General features: G+C 35.0%; 1 protein-coding gene across 1 annotated transcript in view; it reads right to left on the bottom strand.

Moving 5' to 3' along the window:
- AstA-R1 (allatostatin A receptor 1) overlaps positions 1-19,378 on the bottom strand; it is a gene marked incomplete in the record, with an annotated part of 486,850 nt that overhangs the window by 187,468 nt on the left and 280,004 nt on the right. Inside the window, 1 exon segment of the mRNA XM_075303068.1 lies at positions 8,830-9,600. Within this exon segment, the coding sequence (XP_075159183.1) occupies positions 8,830-9,175 (346 nt within the window).

The following is a 19,378-nucleotide window of genomic DNA, read 5'->3' as shown; positions in this document are numbered from 1 at the left end:
TTTTGGCAACAAAAAGTTTGTTAGCATCGAACGATAGCGATCGCCATTCACCGTAACGTTGCGTCCAACAGCATCTTTGAAAAAATACGGTCCAATGATTCCACCAGCGTATAAACCACACCAAACAGTGCATTTTTCGGGATGCATGGGCAGTTCTTGAACGGCTTCTGGTTGCTCTTCACTCCAAATGCGGCAATTTTGCTTATTTACGTAGCCATTCAACCAGAAATGAGCCTCATCGCTGAACAAAATTTGTCGATAAAAAAGCGGATTTTCTGCCACTGATTTTGGTAATAAAATTCAATGATTTGCAAGCGTTGCTCGTTAGTAAGTCTATTCATGATGAAATGTCAAAGCATACTGAGCATCTTTCTCTTTGACACCATGTCTGAAATCCCACGTGATCTGTCAAATACTAATGCATGAAAATCCTAACCTCAAAAGAATCACCCTTTATTATTATAATATATATTTTTTAGTAGTTGGGGGCAGTAAGCCTACTGATGAGACCCGTTGGCGTGGGTCGAAAGCGCTATAGACAAGCCAATTAGGGGCCTACACTGCAATATGTTGAGGTAGATATAAGGATTTTCCTCAGAAATGAGGACAATATTCTCATTATTAGGGTGGGAGTGTTGGATAGGGTTATAGGGCATCATTTATATATTTACGATTTATTGGTATCATATTTATTTATTTATCTATTTATTATTTGCTATTTTTATACCGGGCATGATACAGTGACAGAGATGTAGGGCCTCCCATTAATGGGTCATGTGATATATATCATAGTGGGAGATAGGGACGGGATAGGTAGGGTGAGGGCGAATAGCGATTGATTTCTCAGTCATTTGCATTCGGTAGTGTGATGTAAGTGGCTAAGTGCTAAGCCATATATAAAATTATCTATGGAAATAAAATGTTCACATAATTTTCTTAAGAAATAAAATTTTGACATAATTATTTATATAAATAAAATTTTCACAAAATTTCCTTTAGGAATAAACTTTTAACAATAAAATTAAAAAAAAAAACAAGTATATACGGCCGTAAGTTCGGCCAGGCCGAAGCTTATGTACCCTCCATCATGGATTGCGTAGAAACTTCTTCTAAACACTGCCATCCACAATCGAATTAATTAAGTTGCGGTAACGCTTGCCGATGGCAAGGTATCTTAAAACCTCCTAACACCATCTTCTAAATTGTATGTAAGTCCATACGTGGTATATATTAAATCAAAAAAGAGCGATCCAATACGTATATAATTAAGTTTGACAAAGTAGCCATAACATTTTGACAAAATTTTCTACAGACCTAAAATTTTAACAAAATTTTCTATAGAAATAAAATTTTCACAAAATTTTCTATAGAAATAAGCTTTTGACAAAATTTTCTATACAAATAAAATCTTGGTAGATTACTTTTGGCTGGAGTGGCAACCATGATTATGAACCGAATAAAATTTGAACAAAATTTTCTATAGAAATAAAATTTTGACAATGATGAAAATTTTATTATGAACCGAATAAAATTTTGACAAAATTTTCTCTACAAATAAAATTTTGACAAAATTTTCTATAGAAATAAAATTTTGACAAAATTTTCTATAGAAATAAAATTTTGGTAGACTATTTTTGGCTCTAGTGGCAACCATGATTATGAACCGATATGGACCAATTTTTGTGTGATTGGACCAATTTTGGTATGGTTGTTAGCGACCATATACTAACACCACGTTCCTAATTTGAACCGGATCGCATGAATTTTGCTCCTCCAAGAGGCTCCGGAGGTCAAATCTGGAGAACGTTTTATATGGGGGCTATATATAATTATGGACCGATGTGGACAAATTTTTGCATGGTTGTTAGAAACCATATACCAACACCATGTACCAAATTTCAGCCGGATCGGATGAAATTTGCTTCTGTTGGAGACTTCGCAAGCCAAATCTGGGGATCGGTTTATATGGGGGCTATATATAATTATGGACCGATGTGGACAAATTTTTGCATGGTTGTTAGAGACCATATACCAACATCATGTACCGAATTTCAGCCGGATCGGTTGAAATTTGCTTCTCTTTGAGGCTCCGCAAGCCAAATCTGGGCATCGGTTTATATGGGGGCTATATATAATTATGGACCGATGTGGACAAATTTTTGCATGGTTGTTAGAGACCATATACCAACACCATGTACCAAATTTCAGCCGGATCGGATGAAATTTTCTTCTCTTTGAGGCTCCGCAAGCCAAATCTGGAGATCGGTTTATATGGGGGCTATATATAATTATGGACCGATGTGGACCAATTTTTGCATGGTTGTTAGAGACCATATACCAACACCATGTACCAAATTTCAGCCGGATCGGATGAAATATGCTTCTGTTAGAGGCTCCACAAGCCAAATCTGAGGGTCCCTTTATATGGGGGCTATACGTAAAAGTGGACCGATATGGCCCATTTTCAATACCATCCGACCTACATCGATAACAACGACTTGTGCCAAGTTTCAAGTCGATAGCCTTTTTCGTTCGGAAGTTAGCGTGATTTCAACAGACGGACGGACGGACGGACATGCTGAGATCGACTCAGAATTTCACCACGACCCAGAATATATATAATTTATGGGGTCTTAGAGCAATATTTCGATGTGCTACAAACGGAATGACAAAGTTAATATACCCCCATCCTATGATGGAGGGTATAAAAATAGGATTTTAATCTAACCCAAACAGACCTAAAGCTGCGACCTTGACTTTGATTACAGAAATGTGTTCACAGACAGACGGGCATGAGGCGACACAGGGGCTGGCCCTGAGCAATTTGCGAAAGACACCATGTGTCTATCTCGTCCCCTTTTGGTTGTTGCAAACCTATGCAATAACTTATAATACCCTTTCCCACAGAGTGATTCAGTTTCAGTCATAAACGTTTTATTTTAAGTCTACCCTATGGTTCAAATAATCCTATGTGCAGTTAAGTGGTTTTCTCCATAATTACTCTGCGCTCTTTGGTTTCAGAGATTCCAATATAATTGTAGGAAATAAGACAAAGTCATTCAGAGAAAAGTTAACAACAAACATTCAATTGCTCTTCAACAACCACTATAAGAAACTTTGTATTACGAATGCAGTTTAGTATACTTTGTTGGACATAGGTGAGTGTGTATAAGTGCGTGTGTGTGTGTGGGCATATTTTACAAGTTCTTTCATTGTTGCCAACCAGAGAGTATAGGTGTTCTTGGATAACAACACATACATGCACATAAATTGACACCCATGCACATTTCTCCACATACACACTATTGCTTCAAGTACAATAGATGACCCTGCAAACATTTTCTATCGAAAGTGTATCGTAGTAGTTTCGCCCTGGAAGATAAAACTTTCATAGGCGATATCATTTTCTTATCGAGTTAGTATCCCCGTTCGGGAACAAATGTACCCCGATGCGATAGTGTTCTCGGAGAATCGAACCAGTGACTAAAAGAAGTCAAAAAAAGCGATAGTTATTTTTTAAAAAATAAAAATGACGATCGACCGCACCGAGCGTTGAACTCGGAACCTTTTGTTTTCAAGTCAGAGGCTCTACCTCTTTGCTACCCACGCTCGTTGGTTGATAGTGGCATGTACTATCAAAGAGGTGCTATTGAAAAATTCGCTATGTCGATGTATGGAGTCTATACTTAGATTTTTGATCGCTGTTCAAGTCGAATTTGTTTCGAAATGGAAACACCCCACGCGATAGTTGTTTTTATTGTTGTTATGCTTGAGATTTTACTACCAGAAAACTTCCTGGCGATCCGAAGTTGTGACATTTTAGCGAAAGACGATAAAACAATCACCCAAATGCTTGCAGGGGAGTTTCCCTACATTTATGTGATGTGGTGGTTGTGTTTATGTACTCGTATGTATTTGTGGTTGATATGTGGTCACTATGTCTTTTCAGTAAATCGAAAATCAAAATTATGGTAAGAAAATTTTATGGAAATTTTCCAGCAAGCTCAATAGTAGCACGTGGTGAGTAGGAATGTGTCTTTGTATGACACTGTTGTTGTTTCCGTATTTCCCACTATGCATTCATAACTGCCTTATTTTTGAAAGCAAGAAATTGAAATAATGCAAATGAGCTATCTTTCCATTGCCATATTGGTCCTTAATTAGTAATTCTGGTTTCTAATTAAAAATGAAATCTGAAATTACATGCAAAAATCAGATTTTAGACTAACATGATTCCAGTTGTTGGTAAGATTTGTTTCCTTATGGCAAATCATATTCGTAATTTTTAATTGCCTTTAAAAAAACAAATTTAATAACAAACATAGAAGTTCTTTGGGTTGAAATTTCGTTTCACAGCACATTATGGGGCTAGAGTAAAGGATGATGTTTTAAGAGCTATAGGAAAATTAAAAAAAAAATAAATACATAAAAATTATAAAAATGAATGAAATCTTTATTTGAGTTGATAGTACAGTCCATATAATTTAATGTGTGAAGATTATTTCATGCAAATGTTGACTTTGGCTCAAATGATCCATCTGCTTAGTCAATAAGGTCGGTCTATAAGGGGGTTATACCAAAACATGGACGGATACACATCATTTTCAGCACACCATTTGTGGTCCTAATATACCTGTGGATTTCCCATATTAGACAAATCGGATAGAAACTACGCTCAAGCCTTTCCCAACCAGAAAATGTTCCCTCTTAACTGCAGAGGGGAGAGTTCATCAACCCAGGAAGATAAGTTTTTCAAATTTAAGAGAAAATTTTTCATATAAAAATTTAGGCGTTTTCAGATTTCAATTTAGATGAAATTTAGATGGAATTTTCAATTTTTGGAGTGTGACAGACTTTCCATAGAATCTGGAAGCCACCGTGGTCCAATGGTTAGAATTCCCGCCTTAAATACTACTGGTTCTGGGTTCAATCTCAACAATTTTCTTAAAGGTGTTTTATACCCTCTCAGTAATGTTGGTAAGTGGTTTCAGAGTAATGGACTCGGCTATAAACTAGATATCCTTTGTCATTGAGCTAAACATGGAATCTGGCAGAACACAGTGACAAGAGATAAGTTCACCACTGTGGTATCACAATGGACTGAATAGTCTATGTGTACCTAACCTAACCTAGCCTACACTGAAAAAATAATGAACCCACCAGGAAGAAAACATTTAGTTAGTTTTATAAAATTTTTAATATTTTTAGAAAATTTTAACTAAACGGTATTACAGACGATGACATCACGGCAATAACACAAAAATAAGTAAATATTTTTCGACAAATTCAAGAAAATTTATTAGACATAATTAATTTTTTTTCACTTGTTAAAGAAAATTTTGTAGTTTGAAAGAAAAAATTGGTGTTCAAAATTGCAAGAGTGTCTTTAGTGACATACGAAGTTCATGATGGACGCATTTGTAGTACGAATTTAGTAAAACTTTTTACTTCATTTGTGTATAAATTTTTCCCGTTTTTAGTTCATTTAACTAACGTGCGCAAAAACATATTACTGGAAAGGAAACTTTCTCCGTATATAATAATTCCATGAACTAAAATAAAGTTAACCCTCTAATGCCCCAATTATTTTGCCAGCTGATTAAATTTTCAATGTTAACGACACAATGAGAACTAAGCAAGAAAAAATTATACGGTAAAATTCAGCATATGCTGCAAAGCCTCTTGAATAGTTTCAAATAAGTTTTCTTTTTATTTTGCTCATTTTTGTTGTCTTAAGGTGTGTTTTACTAAAAGCTTCCTTATTAAATGAAGCCCGCCTAAAGGCGGGCTTGGGCATTAGAGGGTTCACTTGGCTTTAGTGAAATATAGAGTTCACTTTTTATACCATCCATCATAGGATGGGGGGATATTAACTTTGCCATTCCGTTTGAAACACATCGAAATATTGCTCTAAGACTCCATAAAGTATATATATTCTGGGTCGTGGTGAACTTCTGAGTCGATCTGAGCATGTCCGTCTGTTGAAATCACGCAAACTTCCGAACGAAACAAGATATCGACTTGAAACTTGGTACGCGTAGTTGTTATTGATGTAGGTCGGATGGTATTGCAAATGGGTCATATCGGTCCACTTTTACGTATAGCCCCCATATAAACAGACCCCCAAATTTGGCTTGCGATTGCTCTAAGAGAAGCAAATTTCATCCGATCCGGCTGAAATTTGGTACGTGGTGTTAGTATACGGTCTATAACAACCATGCAAAAATTGGTCTACATCGGTTCTTAATTATATATAGCCCCCATATAAACCGATCCCCCGATTTGGCTTGCGATTGCTCTAAGAGAAGCAAATTTTATCCGATCCGGCTGAAATTTGGTACATGGTGTTAGTATATGGTCTCTAACAACCTTGCAAAAATTGGTCCACATCGGTCCATAATTACATATAGCCCCCATATAAAGCGATCCCCCGATTTGGCTTGCGGAGCCTCTAAGAGAAGCAAATTTCATCCGATCCGGCTGAAATTTGGTACATGGTGTTAGTATATTCTCTAACAACCATGCAAAAATTGGTTCACATCGGTTCATAATTATATATAGCCCCCATATAAACCAATCACCAGATTTGACCTCCGGAGTCTCTTGGAAGACCAAAATTCATCTGATTCAGTTGAAATTTGGTACGTGTTATTAATATATGGCCTCAAACACCCATCTAAAAATTGGTCGAAATCGGTCAATAATTATATATAGGCCCCATATAAACCGATCCCCAGATTTGACCTCCGGAACCCCTTGGAAGAGCAAAATTCATCCGATTCGGTTGAAATTTGGTATGTGATGTTAGTATATGGTATCCACTAACCATGCAGGAATTGGTTCATATCAGTCCATAATTATATATAGCCCCCATATAAACCGATCCCCAGATTTGACCTCCGGTGCCTTTTGGAGAAGCAAAATGCATCCGATCTGGTTGAAATTTGGTACGTGGTGGTAGTATATGATATTTAACAACCATACCAAAAGTGGTCCATATTAGCCCATAATAATAATATTAGCCATAGCCCCCATATAAACCGATACCCGAGATTTGGTTTTGGAGCCTCTTGGAGGAAAAAATTTCATTCGGGTCAGTTGAAATTTGGTACATTGTGCTAGTATATGGCCGTTAACAACTCTGCCTAACTAGGTCCACATCGGTCTATAGTGTAACGAAGCTTTCGTTACATGTATTTATTTATTATGTATTATTTAGATATATTGAAGTTGTATGAATTATAATTATTTGAATTCAATAGTATGTTATTCCATTTCATATTTCTTTCTTTATTGTTACAACAAAACACAACAGCCTACAATTTGTTACACTCATCACTCTCAAATCTTGCTCCAGAAAGTTCTATTCAATCCTCTTATACAACGCAAACGCTCTTATACTGAATTACCTCATCACTACAAGTATGTTTTTCTTCCTACTCTCTCGTCACAGATACACCAACTCATAGTCATACTCATACATCACAGATACCCATGATCCAGTGATAGCATATTTACCCATCGGCTGATCACCTACTCTTCAGTTGGGCTTAGGCTGTCATCGTGTGTGGACAGTCACTGCAAGTATGCGACAGCTTCGGTGGCAGCCACACTAGCATAGCCTAGCACGACTCAAGTAGTGGTGTACAGGGCGCTACTGGTTTTTACAGCCGTAGTACCCAGACACTGGTTGGCATAGGGATGCTACTGGTTCCAACGGCCATAGATCCCAGGCACCATAGTTGTAGTGTACGGGGAAAACTACTGGTATTATACAGCCATAGATCCCAGACATTTGATGAACTGATACACTAACTATTAAAATTCTATCCACATAAAATATTTTTATCCCTTGACAAATCAATTCGATTCTGGTTTTCAAGCTTTCTGGTTGTCTCGCGGTCGTTTTGTTCTGTTTCCTACGATTTGCTGAGTTTTTGAAATTTATTTTATTGTAAACAAATTATTCAATAAAATATAAATTTATTTGAATTCACTAAGAAATTTCTGCTTGTCTTTTGAATCCTGGAACGGCTGAGTTTTATCCTGGCGAAGTAATTATAATAGTTATATATAGCTCTCAGTTAAATCGATCCCCAATCACACAAAAATTGGTCCATATCAAGTTCATAATTCTATATAGCCCTCATATAAGCGATCCCCATATTTCAATTTTGGCTCCCTACGTACCGTGCAAAAGTCCATATCGATTCGTAATTATTTGTAGACTTACCTATACATACCTTTTTTGTCTAATATATACCACGTATGGACTAACTAACAATTAAGAAAACTATGTTAAGAAGTTTAAAGATACCACAACCCAAGTAATTCGATTGTGGATGACAGTCTTTGGTAGAAGATTCTACCCAATCCATGGTGGAGGGTACATAAAATTCGGCCTGGCCGAACTTACGGCCGTATATACTTCTTTTTGAGTGTTATCACTCGAGTTGGCCAAATATTATCCCAAAACCCCCACAATTTACCACGCATCTTGGCGAGATCCAGTAATTTCTTTGCAAAATTCCTACTACTAAGACGCAGGAATTGTAAAAATGCCCCAAATTTTACTGTACTCATATATGAGTTCCCAAACCAATTATTACCATAAAATTTTTTTTTGTACCTATGGATACTAGAAGTTTGGGGAACCTTCCAAAGCATAATGTTCAAATTACCAAACCTATCATATATCACCGGACATCATGTGGGCAATATCCACTTGTATGGATAGTAAGAAGCATTCACCATCCTCCCTCCCTCTCTCTCTCTCTATCTCTGCTATTTTGCAGCACTCTTAACTTATCGATAGTCACATTAACTTACCTATAATGACCAAAGCATTTCCCAATAGACCAGCAAATCCAATGATACCAAAAAACACAGGCACTATTGTGGAGACAACTCTTTCCAATGGCCATTCAGCCTCTAGGCCACCAATCTCAACGAGATTATCTGGAGGCAGGGTGGTATTGAAGCTTTCGTTAGCTGCTGTGCCAAAGCGATTTTTAGCCATTCCAAAAGTGAGATTGGCACAGTCGGTATCATTTAGCCATTCGGCACAGGCAACGGCCAAAGAGGAGGATAAAGTTTGGGCCCGCGGTGGTAGTGTCTGTTGTCGCTGTTGTTGATGTTGGGCGAAAAGCTGCAGATTGCTGTGATTATGGTCCATGATGATGTTCGTCTTTTGTTTTTTGTTATTGGATATTTGGGACTTGTTGAGGCAAATGGCTTGCTTGTTATTTCGAGCCCGAGAGCTCTTCAACTGCAATTATGGGAAACACGAAAGGTTACCGGCTATTGTAGTGGGTGTTCCGGGAGGAAGATTTCTGTTACTGTTGAATGTTAAGCCTATTTACGAAGCCATTTCAATGCTTAGCCCATGGGCGGAATGGTCAATGCAAAAACTGTATTTTAGCTTTGGTGAAATAGTTCTCATTGCCTCTAATGTATGGAAATGTTTCTGTTTGTTCATTTACTTCCTTCATATGTATTTAGTGAAAGCTCTTCTGCTAAAGAATATCCAGATTTCTTTAACGGCAATTTTTTTAATATTCACATTGTCCTCTTAACAGCCAGCCTCAGGCCTTTGGAAATCTGAAAGGAAAAGTAAGAAAAAGAGTTTATTTTTTTTTATTTCCAAAAAAAAAACATACGAAATTTTTATGGCGATGACAATAAAAACTTTTGCTTCTAATGTTTTTGAGAGACATTGAAACTCTTTCAACTCTATCCTTCATCAAAAAAGTTTACAGGCAGATGATATTCTTATGTCACTAAGTTTTCTAAGGATACACATGAGTAGATTTATGTTGCACAATTCCACTTGAAGATAATTTCAAGACTGTAAAAACTATTTAAGAGCATATTGTCAAAGTTTCTTCATTTACAAAGTGTTGATTAGTTTCTTTGTTATAATGTCTCTGAAATTGAAACGTTCACAAGTGTGTTTTAAGTGTTTTTGAATAGAAAAATTGTCTCTATATACATTTAAAATAAGTCAATTAATTATTTTTTTATTATTATCTAAATTCAGTGGTATTGTTACACTGAGAGAAAATATGCCGGTATTTTATAAAGCGTGCCAAAATTGTTTTTGTACCCTCCACCATAGGATGGGGGTATATTAACTTTGTCATTCCGTTTGTAAGACATCGAAATATTGCTCTAAAACCCAATAAAGTACATATATTCTGGGTCGTGGTGAAATTCTGAGTCTATCTGAGCATGTCCGTCCGTCTGTTGATATAGCCCCCATATAAACGGACCCCCAAATTTGGCTTGCGGTTGCTCTGGTGTGAGTATATGGTCTGTAACAACCACGCAAGAATTGGTCCATATCGGTCCATAATTATATATAGCCCCCATATAAATCGATCCCCAAATTTGTCCTCCGGAGCCTCTTGAAGGAGCAAAATTCATCCGATCCGCTTGAAATTTGCAACGTGGTGTTAGTATGAGGCCGCTAATAATCATGCCAAAATTGGTCCATATCGGTCTATAGTTATATATAGCCGATCCCCAATCACACAAAAACTGGTCCATATCGGTTCATAATCATGGTTGCCACTCGAGCCAAAAATAATCTACCAAAATTTTATTTTTATAGAAAACATTGTCAAAATGTTATTTCTATTGAAAATTTTGTCAAAATTTTATTTCTATAGAAAATTTTGTCAAAATTTTATTTCTATAGAAATTTTTTCCAAATTTTATTGCTATAGAAAATTTTTTCCAAACTTTACTTCTATAGAAAATATTGTCAAAATTTTATTTTGTCAAAATTTTATTTCTGTAGAAAGTTTAAACTTAATTATATACGTATTTAATCGGCCTTTTTATACCCTGCGCCACACTGTGGAACAGGGTATTATAAGTTAGTGCATATGTTTGTAACACCCAGAAGGAGACGAGATAGACACATGGTGTCTTTGGCAATAATGCTCAGGGTTGGTCCCTGCGTCGATATAACCATGTCCGTCTGTCCGTCCGTCCGTCCGTCTGTCTGTGAACACATTTTTGTGATCAAAGTCTAGGTCGCAGTTTAAGTACAATCGCCTTCAAATTTGGCACATGTTCCTAATTTGGGTCAGAATAGAACGCTATTGATTTTGGAAGAAATCGGTTCAGATTTAGATATAGCTCCCATATATATTTTTCGCCCGATATGCACTAATATGGACCCAGCAGCCAGAGTTTTATACCGATTTGCTTGAAATTTTTTACAAACATAACACTTAGTCGTATAGTCAAGTGTGTACAATTTGATTGAAATCGGTTCAGATTTAGATATAGCTCCCATATATATCTTTCGCCCGATATGGACTAATATGGCCCCAGGGGCCAGATTTTTGGCCGAATTTGGTTGAAATTTTTCACTAGGAGTACAATTAGTAGTATAGTCAAGTGTGCAAAATTTGATTTTAATCGGTTCAGATTTAGATATAGCTCCCATACATATCTTTCGCCCGATATGGACTAATATGGTCCTACAAGCCAGAGTTTTGACACAATTTGGTTGAAATTTTGCACAGGGAGTAAATTTAGCATTGTAGCTATGCGTGCCAAATTTGGTTGAAATCGATTCAGATTTAGATATAGCTCTCATATATATCTTTCGCCCGATATGCACTTATATGGACCCAGAAGCCAGAGTTTTATCCCGATTAGCTGGAAATGTTGCACGAGGAGTACAATTGGTAGTATAGTCATGTGTGCCAAATTTGATTGAAATCGGTTCAGATTTAGATATAGCTTCCATATATATTTTTCACCCGATATGGACTTATATGGCCCCAAAAGCCAGAGTTTTGGCCCAATTTGGTTGAAATTTTGCACTAGGAGTACAATTAGTAATATAGTCATGTGTGCTAAATTTGATTGTAATCGGTTCAGATTTAGATTTAGTCCCATATATAGCTTTCGCCCGATTTACACTCATATGACCACAGAGGTCAATTTTTAACTCCGATTTAGTTGAAATTTTGCGCAGGAAGTAGAATTAGCATTGTAGCTATGCGTGCCAAATTTGGTTGAAATCGTTTCAGATTTAGATATAGCTCCCATATATATGTTTTTCTGATTTCGACAAAAATGGTCAAAATGCCAAAATTTTCCTTGTAAAATCGCCACTGCTTAGTCGAAAAGTTGTAAAAATGACTCTTATTTTCCTGAACCTCTAATACATATATATCGAGCTATAAATCGTAAATAAACTTTTGCGAAGTTTCCTTAAAATTGCTTCAGATTTAAATGTTTCCCATATTTTGTACTAAAATTGTATTCCACCCTAGTACATTAGCCGACTTAAATTTTGAGTCTATAGATTTTGTAGAAATCTATCAAATTCTGTCCAGATATATATATGTGGGACAAACCTTTATATATAGCCCCCAACACATTTGACGGATGTGATATGGTATCAAAAATTTAGATCTACAAAGTGGTGCAGGGTATAATATAGTCGGCCCCGCCCGACTTTAGACTTTCCTTACTTGTTTAGTTTAATATAAACCACGTATGGACTATGTGGTATATATTACGGTGTTAGGAAGTTTTAAGATACCTTGCCATCGGCAAGTGTTACCGCAACCCAAGTACTTCGATTGTGGATGACAGTCTTCAGTAGAAGTTTCTACGCAATCCATGGTGGAGGGTACATAAGCTTCGGCCTGGCCAAACTTACGGCCGTATATACTTGTTTTTTACTTGTTAAAGAAAATTTTGTAATGCAAAGGAAACAAGGCTGTTCAAAATTGCAAAAATGTCTTTAGTACCATACGAAGTTCAAGATGGGGGATCGGTTAATAAATGCGATAGGAATCCTGCGAACACCGAATACATGGATGGACAGACACCAAAGGCTAGATTAACTCAGCAGGTGATTCTGAGTCATACCGATCGACTCAGAATATAATATTTTATTGGGTCTAAAATCAATATTTCTAGTAGGCGAAGTTTTTGGCACACCCAGAAAAAAGTGCCTTCGAAACTAAAGGAAAAAATTTTCATCAATATAGTTTTTCATTTTTCATTTCATTTATTATCGTACGAAGTGATACAAAAGTCAATAAATAGACCTAAAATCCTGCATCACACAAAATTATAATAAAATATTAACTTCAACAATGGTATATATATAAAAAAAAAAACTAGATAAAATCTTTAAGACAATGATGTAGTAAATAGAAATAAGAATAAAAAAAAATATTTATAAATAGTAAAAATACTAAATGTTAAATATATATTAAGATATAGTAAATATCTCATATTGAGCGTTGAAAAAATGGCTCCCCAGCCAAAGGACTTGCAAATGTGTATTTAGAGTTATGGAACACCCGTTGATAATGCGTTAACAATGATTATATTCGTGGTAAAGAAAACTCCAAAAACTAGCTCTAAAAGTATTAATAGGAAAATTAAAACTACGAAGGTTTAAAGGTAGTCTATTCCATATACGAGCAACGCGGACAATGAAGGGACGTTCACATATAGAATGCGATATACGAGGCAACATAATCTGTGGATTGCGAGTCGATCTGGAGAAAAACACCTTATCAAGAAAAAGCAACCTAGATCCACAATGGATGGCCCTATAAAAGAAGATCAGGTTCCGCAATTGAACGTACAGTGCAAAAGGCATCCCAAGGAATTCAATAGCTTGTTCCGAAACGTGGTCAAATTGACCCAAATTGAACCCAAAACGTACTACCATATTGAATATCCTTTCCAGCCTATGCATATTCTCCTCAGTCGTACCGGAAATCACTTCAATACAGTAGCAAATATTCAACATAAGTAAACCAAACGCAAGTTTTCTCCTGACAAACAAGGGTAAGTACATGTTAGTACTGTAGAGCCTACGAAGGGAAATTAATACCTTCGAAAACAAGTAATCAATATGGGCCCCAAAATTAAGTTTTCCGTCTAGAAAAACACCCAAACATTTCATCTCATCAACATCTGTAACTGGCGTACCTTTATAAGAAACATCAATTATCCACGGCTGTTCAAGTACTGGTCCAAAAAGCAAGTATTTGAATTTCGAGACATTGACATCTAAATTATTTGACTCCAACCAAGTACCAACCATATTCAAGACACAGTCAACACTTGTTTGAAGCTGAGAAATACAACTATTATGGAAAAAGAGATGGATATCATCAGCATACAGAAAAGGAATACAGTACTTTGGAATGCAGCTACAAAGGTCATTAAGATATAGAATAAAAAGCAATGGACCTAGGACCGAGCCCTGAGGAACGCCACTACTAATTGAAAGTGTATCGGACGTAATGCCATCAAATTGGACAAATTGGGAGCGGCCTGATAAGTACGAAAAAATCAATTTACAGGCATCAGAACTAAATAAAAATTTGGTCCTCAATTTACCAATCAGCTTAATGTAATCTACCCTGTCAAATGCTTTGGTTAAATCCAGAGCAACAAGCACACCACTCTCACCAGTATCAACAAACCCCCTTATCGTCTCCGTCAAATCCAAGAGCAATGAGGAAGTACCTAGACCTGTCCGAAAACCATACTGAAAACTGCTAAGCATCTGACAGTCGTCAACATATTCCTGTATCTGTCTCTTAATTAAATGTTCAGCAATCTTGGATAGAGCTGGGAGAATACTAATAGGTCTCATATCATTAATACAAGTCACATTCCTACTCTTCGGAATAGGGATAACCCGAGCTCTCTTCCAGGCGGTGGGGAAAACAGATGTCATAAACATAGTGTTAAATAGGTGAAATAGACATCGAGAAATATAAGGGAAAAAAGTCTTAATAAATTTAATGGGAATACCATCTACGCCAAGAGAGCCAGATTTAGTTTATCCATTTTATTTCCATTAAGGTAAATTTTTGTGAAAAATAATAAAATTTACTCGTTTCAGTAAAAAAATCCTAAACTGTAAGCAGTTAGGAATAGTTCATTAACTAGAATAAGGCATGGAATTTTACTCATACTATTTTCTTCGCTGGGTATAAGAATTTACTACTGAAAAAGAAAATTTTATTCACCGATAACAAAGCATTCGTAAAAATAAACAAAACCCGAACTAAAACCAAGTTTCCTCAAAATTAGTAAAATTTCTTATAAAATGATAACTGCGACTTCCTTTATAATAGAAAGTTTTTCATACATACGAACAACACTTGGCATAGAAAAATATTTTAGTTCATTCGTACTAAGAAGTATGCAATCCTTTCAAAACTTAAGGCAACACACTTGTTAGAATATAGGAAATTTTCCTAAATTTCTATTGTCGATACCTGTCATCGTAATCGATGTGTTTGCGCGTGGGCGTAATCGATATATTTGCGCGTCGGTTGTTTTTTTAGTTGGAATCGCATTGTTTTGGTATACGGAGAGATTGTTAAAAAATAATATGGTAAAATAATATAATAAATAACAAATAAAATATATAAAATATTTGTTATTTTAAATTAGTGAGAAAAATGTTCGTTTTTTTTTTTAAATAAATCTATCAATGTTCGTGATAGTGTATAAAGAAAGAAAACACCAGCAGAATAACAACCCTTTCATTTGTCTTCATTTTGGAATCTTCAATTATCAGGTAATATTCAGTGACGCTAACCTTTTGCAACAAAAATGTTTTATGATTTTTTTATATTTGTAGGTATTGAAATTGCAAAAGGAGGACAAAATCGTTAGGCAGCAACTTATTAAAAGTGAAAAGTACAAGAAGAAGAAAAAGTGCGTTTTACAGTTGATAATATCACACGGAAATTGGAAATAGTGGAATAATAAACTAATATTTCAAAGAGATTCGATGCTGTTGATTCTTAATAAATATATTCAATATATTAATAAAACATGTCTTTTATTGAAGATAAAATTGCTTATATTTGCTTATAAAATTGTATTTAAAAACGAATTATGAAGTAAATGTTTTACCACAAATGTGTATGATTTGTCGAAATGAATGAAAAAATTTCAATAAAATCATTCCATATATGAATTCAAATTAGTTAAATTTTTTCATTCTGTAGTATAGTGGTATATAAATATAGGAAAATGTTAACTAATATATGGAATGCATTATTCCTAATTTCTACGAAAATCACATCGTTCAAAGAAATAAAAATGTCTTTGGCGCTATACGAAGTTCAACTTTCTTCACAATGAGTTCATTTTAACTTAAAGAAGGGGTCACTTTTTTCTGGGTGCAGATCAAAGCTATTATACGCCGACCACAATGTGGTTAAGAATCTAAATAATTGGAGTATAAAATCTAAAGTAAATTTTATGAAATTTCGTAAAAGTTAATTTATGATTTATCTATCGATAGATATGTATTAAAGTTGTAGGAAAATTTGAGTTATTTTTACAATTTTTCGGTTTAACAGTGGCAATTTTACAAGGAAACAAGTATATGCAGTAGTAAGTTCGGCCGGGCCGAATCTTAAATACCCACCATCCTGAATCAAATATAATAGTTTCTTTTGAAAATTCCAGGGGGCTATATCAAAACGTGGACCGATATACCCCATTTTCGGCACAACTCTTTATGGTCCTAGAACACCTATAGATTTCCAATTTCAGGCAAATCGAATAGAAAATAATTTTTCTAGACGCCCAAGAAGCAAAATCGGGAAATCGGCCCATATGGGGGTTATACCAAAACATGGACCGATAGGCACCATTTTCGGTACACTTTTTGATGGTCCTAAAATACCTTTAGATTTCCAATTTCAGGCAAATTGGATAAAAACTACAGTTTTTTATAAGCCCAAGACCCCAAATCGGGAGGTCGGTTTATGTGGGGACTATATCAAAACTTTGACCGATATAGCCCATCTTCGAACTTGACCTGCCTGCAAACAAAGGACGAATCTGTGCCAAATTTCAGGACAATAGCGTAATTATTGAAGCCTGTAGCGTGATTATAACAGACAGACAGACGGACATGTTTATATCGTCTTAGAATTTCTCCCTGATCAAGAATATATACTTTATATAGTCGGAAATCGATATTTCGATGTGTTACAAACGGAATGACAAACTTATTATACCCATTCTATGGTGGTAGGTATAAATATGGGTAGTTTGGTCATTTCTGCCCAAATCGGAAAAACATCTACATGAGTAGGGTTTTCTTTTTCCCCGACTTTTTCCATTCCCGGGAAAGCGGGATTTTTTTTTCATATACTATGGCAAAGTTAATATACCCCCATCCTATGGTGGAGGGTATAAAAATAATTGAAAGTCAATTTAAAAATTAATTGATCCAATTAAAAAATTAATTGATACTATAAATTTTTGTGATTGGTTTTTGTTTCAATTAAAAAATTTGTCAAATCAATTAAATTTTTAATTGAATATTTTTTAAAACTCAAGATTTTAATTTGAAAATTTTTCACGAAATTATTTTCTGTGTTATTTTAATTAAAAAATTAATTGGATCAATTAATTTCGTAATTGAATCAGCAAAACTTGTTCCTGTGTATTTTTCTTGGTTACATTATATTTATACCATGGATTATAATTTGTCTCTCTTTTTCTATTCCAAACTTTTTGAATCATCTTCTTTTGTTATTCACTGGTTTGTATTTAGATATCAATTTTTTTTTTGTAATTGTTTATTTTCAAATATAATACAGATATCTGAAATAGGATATAACATCTATTGAATTATGTTCTAATAATAAAATGCAATGCCATAAATTTCAAATTCTAATTTTCTTTTCTCTGTTGTATGTTTATTGCCTCTTCGCACGTTTTAAAAAAGAAAGAATCTTTCCAACAATCTTGCGAATTATTCAATTGCATAATAACACAACAATTTTTTATTGCATATATCGGAATATCTGTTTGGATATTTAGAGAATATTTACTCATTGAATAAACAAATAAAATAGAAGTTTAAATACCCCAAAACAGATACTTTATTTGATAATAAAAAGTAATCACCAGACAACAATATGTAATCGAATACTATCATGATAAACAACCATTGCCGTATATTTCACTTGGTATTGCATTATAGAATTTTTCATCTAATAAATATGTGGGTGTGTGTGTATGTTTCTCTTTATCGATAAGTTATGTCTGGTATATTTAGATTTTTCTGTGTGAGTTATTGCTTGGGAAAAATAGGCTGTGATATTTTTAGGATTTTCTTTTTGTGATGTTTACACCCTCAAAAAAAAAATCGCCTCTCTAACATATGTTCCAAACATATTTTGCAGGAAGCACATATATTATTGGATACTGCCGGAACATTAATATGTTTGTTTAATGTGAACATATTATATGTTTGGAAGCATTTGGAGCCCAAAAATATTGTATGCTTGGAAGAATTTTCCCCAAAGAACAATGTGCTCATTCTCTCACATAACTTTCGCTTCCACGAAATTTTTTAGTTCTTGGCACCTTTTTCTGTAATACAAATAATGTTGAAGAAATTATTCAATTTTATAATTTTTTTAAAATTTCAACTTAAAAAAAAAATATTCATATAATCTCATGTGTAGAAAATTTTATTTATGCAGAGGTATGTATACAATATTTTTATAATATTAAATTGAGCCGACGGGCTTTTTGGGCAGCAAATAAATCAATTACTTCTTCAGTTGGCACATTTATTCGGCGATGAACCGACATTAATGCCAATCCATTGAGTCTACTCTCGCTAGTCGAATTTCTAAGATACGTCTTTAATCTCTTCATTGTTGAAAATGAAAGTTCGGATGAGTACGTAGTAACTGCAGGGATGGGAAAATGCAGTACTATAGTACTTTTTTCAATACTTTTTCACCCCGGTCAGTACCGTAGTACCCCGCGAATGATTTAGTACCTTTTGTGTAGACATTTTTGAGTCGATATTTTGCCTTATTTGCTGCTAATAGTCTTTTACAAATATGGCAAAACAGACATGTTCATGTGGGAAGAAAATCTCGATTTTGTAAAAGACATAGTCAACAAGTAAGGAAAGTCTAAAGTCGGGCGGGGCCGACTATATTATACCCTTCACCACTTTGTAAGTCCACATTTTCGATACCATATCAAATCCGTCCAATGTGTTGGATGCTATATGAATCCATACACATATATTCTGTATATCTGAGCAGATCTGTACAGAATTCTGCAATACTTATAGATTTTACATTTAAGTCGGCTAATGCGCTGAGGTGGAACACAATGTTAGTAAAAAACAAGTAAGGAAAGTCTAAAGTCGGGCGGGGCCGACTATATTATACCCTGCACCACTTTGTAGACCTAAATTTTCGATACCACTTGTAGATCTAAAATTTCGATACCATCCGTCAAATGTGTTGGGGGCTATATATAAAGGTTTGTCCCAAATACATACATTTAAATATCACTCGATTTGGACAGAATT

Source organism: Haematobia irritans, chromosome 3 (assembly GCF_050003625.1).
Source record: "Haematobia irritans isolate KBUSLIRL chromosome 3, ASM5000362v1, whole genome shotgun sequence".
NCBI classification, from domain to species: Eukaryota; Metazoa; Arthropoda; class Insecta; order Diptera; family Muscidae; genus Haematobia; species Haematobia irritans.
Note: the sequence above shows the minus strand (reverse complement) of the source record. Positions and strands in the feature narration are given on the sequence as shown.